Below are 10,815 nucleotides of genomic sequence, written 5' to 3' on the forward strand. Positions count from 1 at the left end.
AACGGCCGCCGCCGCCTTAGCTGGGAGAGGTGCGTTCTGTTGGGCGTTGCTCAGGCTGGCTTTGAGAGGAGACGATTGCGTGGTCAGTGCTATAATGTCTCGGAGATGATCTATGGTGGAGCATCAAAATGCCTGCGGTTTTTTTTTTTTACGTGCTCTTCAGGCGTTTCTGTCCCCGTGATTGGCTTTCTGCTGCGTGAGCAGTGCAGTGAAACTTTTCTTACTGCCAGCGTCTTCCGAGTTAAAATTTGAGATCAGGAGGGGCGATTTTTACATTATTGTTTAGTAGCTTAGTTGGCCGTTTGGACTTGAATGTGGAATACATCCCTTCTGCTATACAAAGTGTGCTTTTTGTGATCTGGTACGTCTCACTTTGAAGAGTGAGAAGTGTCTGTCTTGCCATAATTAATCATAGTTTGTAAAACATACCAATAAAGGATTCATTTAATTATCCTGTATTAGTAGGAAAAAACCACCCTTTTTCTTCCTGCGAGTGCTTTTGGAGGGTTGACAGGGTAAATTTGAGGCTCTTACTTTCTCACTCTATGATTTCCTTATCTCTTCTCCCTCACCCCGTTTGAAAACGTGTCTGTAACGGTGAAATTTGTCTTTCTGTGAGTATCCCAAGTATTGTATAAATAAGAGTTTTCTTACCTTTAATGAAGTTTATTATTTGAGGGTTTGTCTTCTTTAAAAAATGTTTGTACTTTTATTGTAAGTCTGGTACTGTGACTGCTAGTGAAACAACTATAATATCAACACTTGATTTGTCTTTCTAGGTTTTGTTTTACCCCACCCCGTCAATTTAATTTTATTCTTTTGAAGATTCTTCGTTGTCAAGCCGCCAAAGTGGAGAGTGCGATTGCAGAAGGGGGTGCTTCTCGTTTCAGGTACTAGTGGGGTTTTTTGTTTGATGAACACTTAGCAGCAGAAACTCTCCTTTGAGGAGAATTTAAATTTCTCTTATGTTAATACAAAAACTGACAGGTAGTTGAAAGCATTGGGATTTTGAACTTATACAAGATTACATGGGTTTTTTTTGACAGTGCTTCTTCAGGCGGAGGAGGTGGTAGGGGTGCACCTCAGCACTATCCCAAGACTGCCAGCAACAGGTATGTCATCTTACTCTTTGATTTAGCCTGATTTTTAAAGGCAGAGAGTGCTTGATGGTGAATACTGCGTTGAAAATAGTGTCTCTTTAAAGTTGTACTTGGAATACGTACAGAGTTTGTGATGTGTTAATGTCCTCTAGCCTGTGGCAGGATAGCATATAATTGGAAGCGTGCATCATGAGTGACATGAGGTGCACAGACGTCTTCATACATTTTGCTTAAAAACTTAGAGGATTTTCTTGGGTGTCTCTTTTATTATTGTTGAGGGAATACTTTACTGTGCAACAGATGTTTCATTGTTGGTAGGGGTAAGTGCATCCTCTTAACAAAGCTAGTAAAAGAATTAGCCTAGGTAAGGCAACACTGAGAGGTTAAAAGGACAGTTCTTGAGAATGTTTCTGTTTGACAGTCATTCTTGAATTTTACAGCGAGTTCCTGGGGAAAACCCCAGGGCAAAACGCTCAGAAATGGATTCCTTCACGAAGCACTAGACGAGATGACGACTCCGCAAATGACAAAGAACGACATGATGCAATCTTCAGGAAAGTAAGAGGGTAAGTACTTTGCAAGATTATTTATTTCTTACTGTGTTCTTCAGCAATATATATTTCTAATAAATGGGCTGGAGGAAGGGAAGACCATGGGTTTTGAGTTCAGGGTGTGGGGGGGGAAGTGTCCTTTGGAGGTAAGGAGGCAGAAACTGATAGGCCAGCAGCAGCAAACACTTGAACTAATTCTTGTGAAATGGTTAACCTTTGCAGTGATACTTTGCATTCTAAAGATCAGCCAAAAAATTGTTGTAGGGAAAAAAATTTTTGTTTAGTAGACTTAAGAAGTAAAGGTAAGCTTGGTCTAAAATTACTTGTATCATTCTTACAGCATCTGTAATCTGGATTTTTATTTGTTCCTCTTCAGCATACTAAATAAGCTTACTCCTGAAAAGTTTGACAAGCTATGCCTTGAGCTCCTCAATGTGGGTGTAGAATCTAAGCTCATCCTAAAAGGGGTCATACTGCTGGTAAGCTGTCTGTATTTCTTTTAACTACAGTTTTCTTGCATGTTGAAAAAGAGACGGGCTGGTTTGGATGGGATGTAGAAGTAACATGGCTGATATGTTTGGTAATCCAGACATACAGAAACATCCTTTTTGTGTAAAAAGGATGTGCTGGGGAGGAAGTAGTCTTAATGTTCTAACTTTGTTATAGGAGTCTCAGGAATTGCTAAATGTGATTGGGGATTTTTTGTTTGTTATTTTAATAATCGAAGATGCTGGTTAGCAGTCTTACTTCCCTGGCTCCCTTTTCCTGTTTTCCTGATGAACGAGCCTAATGGTCTCTAAAACTACCACAAGTGACCTCTTGGTACACTGATTTGACTGTCATGTCATTGTTTAATCTGAGATGGGATTGGCAATACTAATTTTACTGTTCTGATGATAAACTTCAAATTTGTCCCATTTGTTAGCTAAGGATTGTAGAAGCTCTTTGGTAGCATAGAGTAGCTTTTTTTTCCTTTGCGTTAGCGCTAGTGTCCTTTTTCCTGTATGTATTATGAAATAGCAAAAAATGGTTAGATGTTGTAGATCATATAGAGTAGTAATATTCTTTGTGTGTCTTGTGACTCAATTTCCTAAAACTTTTGCATCCTACTGCATGTTACCTTACTGAAAATAAATTTATTTAGATCGTAGACAAAGCCCTTGAAGAGCCCAAGTATAGCTCACTGTATGCTCAACTATGTCTGCGGCTGGCAGAAGATGCACCCAACTTTGATGGCCCATCAGCAGAGAGTCATCCAGGACAGAAGCAAAGCACAGTGAGTATCTCTCTCAATGTGGAATGATAAATTTTCCTAACATCTATAGTTACACTGCTTAGCTGAATTGCCTTTTTCTCTTTTCTTAGACATTCAGACGCCTCCTAATATCTAAACTTCAAGATGAATTTGAAAACCGAACCAGAAATGTTGATAGTAAGCTCTAAAACCACTTTAATACAGAAATTTTTTTTCACTTTCAACAGTCATATTAAACAGGCTTCTTTGTTTTGCAGTCTATGATAAGCATGATGGTCCCCTCCTCCCTGAGGAGGAGGAACAGAGAGCTATTGCCAAGATCAAGATGCTGGGGAACATCAAATTCATTGGAGAACTTGGCAAGCTTGATCTTATTCATGAATCTATCCTTCATAAGTGCATCAAAACAGTAAGTGTTCAGATTGGGTGGAGGCTAACAGCAAAATAGGACTTCTAAACTAAAAAATGTAAATGCTCATGCTGCTTTGTGAGTCTTGGAGCATAAAACCACCACAAAAATGTTTCCTGTCAATTATCTCCCTCTGCACTGTTTGAAATAAACAGACTTTTGGTATGATTAGAAAGGAAAACTGGGTTTGTTCAAAGCTATGGGGATTGTCTCCAAGTGAATATGTAGTTTGGCCTAGACAGAAGTATCACAGGTACTTGAAGGTACATACACTTACAAATAAGTACTTAAATTAGCAGTTCTTAAACTCATTTTCAAATCCATTTGTCTTGTAACACTGAAATGTTTCTGCATGTACCTCTCTACTAAGTTGATACTTAAAAATTGTCATTTATAATATGTTGAAAAACGTAATTCTCCTTTAATATTTCAGCTTTTGGAAAAGAAGAAGAGAGTCCAACTCAAAGATATGGGGGAGGATTTGGAGTGCCTCTGTCAGATAATGAGGACAGTGGGACCTAGATTAGACCATGCAAAAGCCAAGGTATGTGCATATCCACTGCAGTCATCAAACTAGTTAAATTCTGTGGCTAAGACTTTTAATTGCCTCAGCCTTCTGTATTCAGTGTTCCTTTCATAAGTACAAAACTGAGGTCCGACTTTCAGAGAGCAGGAGTGCCAGCTATTGCTCCTGCATTGAATCTCTTGATAGCAAAAAGGAGCCCATCTTTGAAATGGTTTTAAATGTCTTTCCAGAATGCAGTTAGGGTCATTAGGAAGTCATAAAAGTGAGAATATTTTTCTAAATGCTGCTTGAAAAGATGTGGTGAGGGACTCTATTCTGAACAGATCTAGGTGATCTAAAAGATGTGTTGTGGAGCTTGACTTGCAAGTTCTGAATGTAAATTTGAAATAGTGTCACAGTAATGAGAATTTAGGCAGGTTTTATCTTAAGACAGATGAGATGTCTTCATGCACTAGTTTTCCTTAAGCTCTACTGCCATCAAGAAGATCCAGATGGCAGGAAAGGGCAGTCTGTTCTGTTGTTTGATCTTAGGTGTCTTGAATGTGGTCACCTTTCTTGGAAATACTCAAGACATTGATAGAATTATTGAACATGAACATAACTTTTGTTTCCCCAGTCCTTAATGGATCAGTACTTTGCCCGTATGCGCTCCTTGATGTCAAGTAAGGAATTGCCAGCAAGGATTCGTTTCCTGCTGCAGGTATGATCATAAAATGCTTACTGCTTCCTTTTTTTCACAAAGTTGTCTTGAATCCTTTGTTGATAACTCATTATGTTCCAAGGATACTGTGGAGTTGAGAGAACACAACTGGGTTCCTCGCAAAGCTTTTCTTGACAACGGACCAAAGACTATCAATCAAATCCGTCAAGATGCAGTAAAAGTAAGCGTTGCATGTAAAGTCTTGTGCTTGGCTTTTGCTTAAGTGTTAAAAGTGAATGCTTATGCTGTTTATTCCACATCACAAAACTTAGGCCGTGTGCTTAAGAGTAGTTCCCTCAGGCGAGTGTGACTGTAAGGGGTTAAGAGTTAAAATCTTATGGACTTAAGAGTTCAGGGCTAAGAATGGGACTTTCTCAGGGTCTAATACTCAAAAGTGACCAAAATTGTAATTCCTGTTTTAAAGGATCTGGGAGTTTTTATTCCTGCTCCTATGTCTCAAGGGATGAGAAGCGACTTCTTTCTGGAGGGACCCTTTATGCCACCTAGGATGAAACTTGACAGGGACCCCCTCGGAGGGCTTGCTGATATGTTCGGACAAATGCCAGGTACACCGAAACTGCAAGGCTGATGTGATGGCTGAGGCTGTACTGTATTGAACAAGAAGTAAAATTGTCCTTTGTCTCATTAATAACACAGGTAGCGGAATTGGTACTGGTCCAGGGGTTATTCAGGATAGATTTTCACCCACCATGGGACGCCATCGTTCAAACCAGCTTTTCAATGGCCATGGGGGTCACCTCATGCCTTCTGCTCAATCCCAGTTTGGAGACCTAGGCAAATCTTTTCTGAAAAGTCAGGTAAGGAAGATGTTGTTCACAGGGTGACTTCAGCATGTTTAGAAGCTCTTCTACAGATGCGTATGTTATGGATTATAGTCTGCTTATGTTGAAGGACTTCTTCAGAATTGATTCTGATAAGAACTGGTGCTCAGCTGATACAAAAATTCTAAACCACTCTAAATTGTGTAAGATGCAAGGAATACACTTTTTTAAACTGCAAGAAGAGGTGCATGTGGCTTTGGTGGGTCAGAATGGTGTCTTTAAAATTTGAGAGCCCTGTTTTTAGGGATAGATGCTGCTCTCCCACCACCCCTGCTCCTTCTTTCTCCCTTCCTGGCAAATAGAATCTTTGTTCCTCTGGTCCCTCTGGTACTACTTACCATATGATGTACGCCACTCCATCATCTGCACTTCTTTCTCTATATCTCCCTTTCTGAAATAGGGGCAAAGCCAGCTCTACCATAACCAGAATCAGGGACTCTTATCCCAGCAACAAGGACAGTCGAAGGATATGCCACCTCGGTTTTCTAAGAAAGGACAGCTTAATGCAGATGAGGTACATTACATGCCTACATTACTTAAAGCCTATTCTAAATATTGCCCAATGATTATAGCAAGACGCGTTATTATGAGGACTAATGCTGGAACTCTTTCTCCTTCTCCTCCTTCTTTGTCCCTTCCTCTTTCACCTTGTCCCTCCCTTTCCTTAGGGTATCCAGCGTCCTATGAGCAAGACTGAGATATGAGGGCAATTTCATGGGGTTGTCCCTTCCTTCCCCCACACCTCCCCAGGAACACTACTCTGACATCAGTTCCCATGCATCATATTGATAATGATACATTTAATTAAAACTTCAGAAAATTCCTGAACTTTAGAAACTTTAAAATCCCTGAAGTGCTAGACCAGGCTAAATTTTTTTTTTTGAACTGGCTAATAGGCAAAATGTCAAATGCAAAGTAAACTGCATTGTTACTTTGAGCATTAACCGGACTTGTATCCTGATTTCTGAGCAATTGCTAGAGTTTTATCTTGGCTATAAAATACATCAGCAAACATGCTAAGTATTTTCTTGGGTCTCTAACATACTGCATCTAAAAGGAGCAATTCCAGATCTTGATAACCAATGCAATGAAGTACCAGTAATTGCAGCAGGCTGGATTCACTGAGTTGTGCTTTTGGGGGAATTTCAGTACACATGTGGCTTAGTCTGTATTTTAGTGTTAACATTCTGGAAACTGAAACATGATGTTTCAGTGGGATCAGTTGGTGTGAGTCCATGGCTGTGTATGCTTGGTCAGAATACTTGAAACAGTTTGAGTTTTTTTCTGATTTATCCTGTTTACAGATTAGCCTCAGACCTGCTCAGTCTTTTCTAATGAATAAAAACCAAGTGCCAAAGCTTCAGCCCCAGATAACTATGATTCCTCCCAGTGCACAACCACCACGCACTCAGACACCACCTTTGGGACAGGTAAATATAAAATTTACTGTATATTGTTGGCTTCATGCATGTAGAACTTATATCGGCTTCTAATAAGGGAGGAGAGAGAAGTCTTCCATTGCACAGAGCAGAATATATGAAAATAATGTCTGAAAACCTAATTTGACTTTGATCTGCCCTTGTGCATAGCAATATTAACCTTGATGTAAGTGTAGGTAGAGGTACTGCAAAGAAACAAATTCTGGTACTGTCTTTTTCAGCCTCCTCAACTTGGTCTTAAAACAAATCCACCGCTTATACAAGAAAAGCCTGCAAAGACCACCAAGAAACCACCTCCTTCTAAAGAAGAGCTACTTAAACAAACTGTAAGTTAAGTATATAATGTGTATGTTGTATATGCTCTTTAAAAATGAACGTTTGTTGAACTACGCATTTTTCTTTAGGAAGCTGTTGTGACTGAGTATCTGAACAACGGAAATGCTAATGATGCTGTCAATACTGTGAGAGAAATGAGAGCTCCAAAACACTTCATTCCTGAGATGTTGAGCAAAGTAATCCTTCAATCCCTAGATAGATCAGATGAAGACAAAGAGAAAGCAAGTACTCTGATCAGCTTGCTCAAGCAGGAGGGAATAGCCACAAGTGACAACTTCATGCAGGTACAGCAGCCTAATAGGCTCCCGGTCCTTGTTGTTTGTGTGTTTGTTATGTTTAGCTTGCATAAAAGTGGTGTGCAAATTCTTCTAAATCCTGTTGATCTGAGGAGTTAAAAATAACATATAAACCTGTGTGGGGCATAAGAGGTGATGAAAGGAAGAAATGTAGATACAGGATTTCGGGAACTGGAAATGAGGAGTCTCCTTGCAAGTGATTCAGTGCAGAAATGTAAGGCTCCTGCGTAGTAGGAGTAATACTGTGCACAAGAATAAAATTAGCTCCGAATGTGAACTTGTGTGTGTTTCCTGTTTCTTAGGCAAGTGCCCCAAACTGGAGGTGGACATCCCATTGGTGAAATCCTACTTAGCACAGTTTGCAGCCCGTGCCATTATTTCAGAACTGGTGAGCATTTCCGAACTGGCTCAACCACTGGAAAGTGGCACCCATTTCCCTCTCTTCCTGCTTTGCCTTCAGCAGTTAGCTAAGTTGCAAGATCGTGAATGGCTAACAGAATTGTTCCAACAAAGCAAAGTGAATATGCAGAAAATGTTACCAGGTAAGAGTTACCACATAGCACTTAATGACGCCTGATGTTAGCATATGCAAGATTATTTTCCTTTAGTTTCTAACACTAGAGTAAAATAAGATATAAGGTTATTTTGATGCAATCAACTGTTACGATTAAGAATGGTGTTTCTTAAGAGGTGGTTAGACCCCTGAACCATTGAGTATAGGTTTTGATTAGTACCAGCACTTAGTGTGTCTGTCTTATTTACTTGTCAGAAATTGACCAGAACAAGGACCGCATGCTGGAGATCTTAGAAGGGAAGGGGCTTAGCTTCTTGTTCCCGCTTCTGAAACTGGAGAAGGAACTGCTAAAGCAAATAAAATCGGATCCATCCCCTCAAGCCATCTATAAGTGGATTAAAGATAACATTTCACCCAAACTTCATGTAGATAAGGGATTTGTGAATATATTGATGACCAGGTGAGATGCTGTCTTGATACAGTTTATGTACGTGTTCTGTTAAGCTACTAGTAAGTCACTAACTCTGGAAAAGCTGACATGTAGCTCTGTGCAGAAAAAGATACAGTACCCAGGGAGATAAATTGTTCTGAGTGGACCTCCCCTATTTGAACATCTGTTTGAGCAGAAGAGCAATTCTGCAGGCTTCCATCAGTGTGGGGTGTTGCTTTTGCTTGGGAAGGAGAAGTCTAGACCTGTATATTCTTCTAAAATGTTCCAGAGCCCTAACAAAAGCACAACTAGGATTTTTGTGTGCACAGTCAACCACAATACTAATCCACTGTGCATGCATCTAATTGCTGATACAAACAGGAGGGTGTTCCTAGCAATAGCTAGCAAACTGAACTTGAGAGTACTCATCTTGCTGTTGCAGAACATGAACTCTGGCTGGTATATCTTCATTTACAGAACACCTTTTTTTTTGTGTGTGTGTGCCCAGTTTCTTGCAGTATATTTCTAGTGAAGTAAACCCACCTAGTGACGAATCGGATTCTTCATCTGCTCCATCCAAAGAGCAGCTAGAGCAGGAAAAACAACTGCTTCTTTCCTTCAAGCCAGTAATGCAGAAGTTCCTCCATGACCATGTTGACCTACAAGTGAGTGCTTTATATGCACTCCAGGTGCACTGCTACAACAATAACTTTCCGAAAGGTATGTGCATCAAGGTCTTAGCCAAAACTTGTGTCTGTGTATGACATTCAGGTTTGTCACTACATTTCTTAGAGTCAAGAAATTATAAAGCTAATGAAGTTTAAATTTACTTCCACAGGCATGTTACTGCGCTTCTTTGTTCATTTCTATGACATGGAGATCATTGAAGAAGAAGCCTTCTTGGCATGGAAAGAAGATATTACTCAAGAGTTTCCAGGGAAAGGCAAAGCTTTATTCCAGGTAAATTTGCTAACATTAGAGATTGGTGATCTCTGTGGTGATCTCTGCTGCACTGGAATGTTTTGAGAACACTTTTAGATGGTGTTGAAGGCCTGGTAGTATCTAGAAACTTCATGGAGTACTTCACTACTAAAGAGTGAGGCAAGATGAATCTTTTTTTTCTTTACTAGAGACCTACAATTAGTGCAAAGTGTGGATGAAAGATTTTAAAAACAAGTTGCGGGCAGGGGGAAGCAGTGTTATGCAGAAGTACATAGCGGAGAAATAATAAATTAAACCAGTTTTATGTAACTGCAGGTAAACCAATGGCTAACCTGGCTGGAAACTGCTGAAGAAGAAGAATCTGAAGAAGAAGCTGACTAAAGAACCAGCCAAAGCCTTAAATTGTGCAAACATACTGTTGCTATGATGTAACTGCATTTGACCTAACCACTGCGAAACTTCATTCCGCTGTAATGTTTCACAATATTTAAAGCAGAAGTATGTCAATAGGATATCCTCTGCAAAAGGTTTTTGTAGTATGTCTTAATAGTCTACAATAAAAATATTTTAGAGTATCTTTAATGTTTAGATAACAGTGTATTAGCAGCATGCAATAACTACATCATAAGGTCTCGAGCAGAAGCAGTCTGTTGCAAGGGTTTTCTTTGCTGCCAGTTATCATAGGCTGTTTTTAAGTTAGAAAACTGAATAGCAACACTGAATACTGTAGAAATGCACTTTGCTCAGTGTAATACTTGAGTTGTTGCAATATTTGATTATCCATTTGGTTGTTACAGAGAATCCTTAACTGTAATCGATGGTTGTTGCCGTAATAGTATATTGCCTGTATTTCTACCTCTAGTAATGGGCTTTATGTGCTAGGTTTTAATATCCTTGAGCCTGGGCAAGTGCACAAGTCTTTTTAAATGAAACAGTTTACTTGCACAAAAACTTACCAGCTGAAGAGATGGTTTAATGCCCTTTGGAAGAGGTTTTTGTGGGTGTGAAACATGGTAAGAAATTTGAATTGGTCCCTCTATTATAGTACTGAAATTAAGTCTACTTAATTTATCAAGACATGTTCATGCCCTGATTTTATATACTTGTATCTATCAATAAACATTGTGATACTTGACTTGTTTCTGAATGTCTCCCAGTAGAAAAGCTTTTGACCAGCAACTGGTTTACTTAGAGAAGGAAACATCAGTGGGAGTTGACTTAGGCTGGGACCTTCTTAAGATTCTGTTTATAATAATTGTCTTAGCATGCAAATTAATTCTAAATAAGGAATTCTAAATAAGGTCACAGACAAGAATAGACACAACAGATCTGCAGTGAGAGGAGGAGAAAAATTTGCTGAAGAAATAGTAGGGGTTTGCCTTGTGGTCCAATGTACGCTTTACCAGTGTGTGCTTTTTAACTTCCTAATGCTTTGGTCTTTCTGCGGGTCACATGCATGTTTTTTAATCAAGTGG

General features: G+C 39.5%; 1 protein-coding gene across 1 annotated transcript; it reads left to right on the forward strand.

Moving 5' to 3' along the window:
• Positions 1 to 779: 779 nt before the first annotated feature.
• Positions 780 to 10,475, forward strand: EIF4G2 (eukaryotic translation initiation factor 4 gamma, 2; the record flags this gene model as incomplete). Its single annotated transcript, XM_010081375.1, has 21 exons — positions 780 to 890; positions 1,047 to 1,112; positions 1,541 to 1,666; positions 2,028 to 2,130; positions 2,796 to 2,927; positions 3,017 to 3,083; positions 3,164 to 3,315; positions 3,749 to 3,859; positions 4,458 to 4,541; positions 4,624 to 4,722; positions 4,966 to 5,107; positions 5,199 to 5,359; positions 5,784 to 5,897; positions 6,688 to 6,813; positions 7,044 to 7,148; positions 7,227 to 7,466; positions 7,762 to 7,996; positions 8,224 to 8,428; positions 8,907 to 9,118; positions 9,237 to 9,358; positions 9,656 to 10,475. Coding segments are annotated over 21 exons (2,779 nt in total), but the record flags the coding sequence as incomplete, so codon positions are not given.
• Between the last annotated feature and the right edge of the window lie 340 nt (positions 10,476 to 10,815).

Source organism: Pterocles gutturalis, unplaced genomic scaffold (genome assembly GCF_000699245.1).
Source record: "Pterocles gutturalis isolate BGI_N339 unplaced genomic scaffold, ASM69924v1 scaffold22304, whole genome shotgun sequence".
NCBI classification, from domain to species: domain Eukaryota; kingdom Metazoa; phylum Chordata; class Aves; order Pterocliformes; family Pteroclidae; genus Pterocles; species Pterocles gutturalis.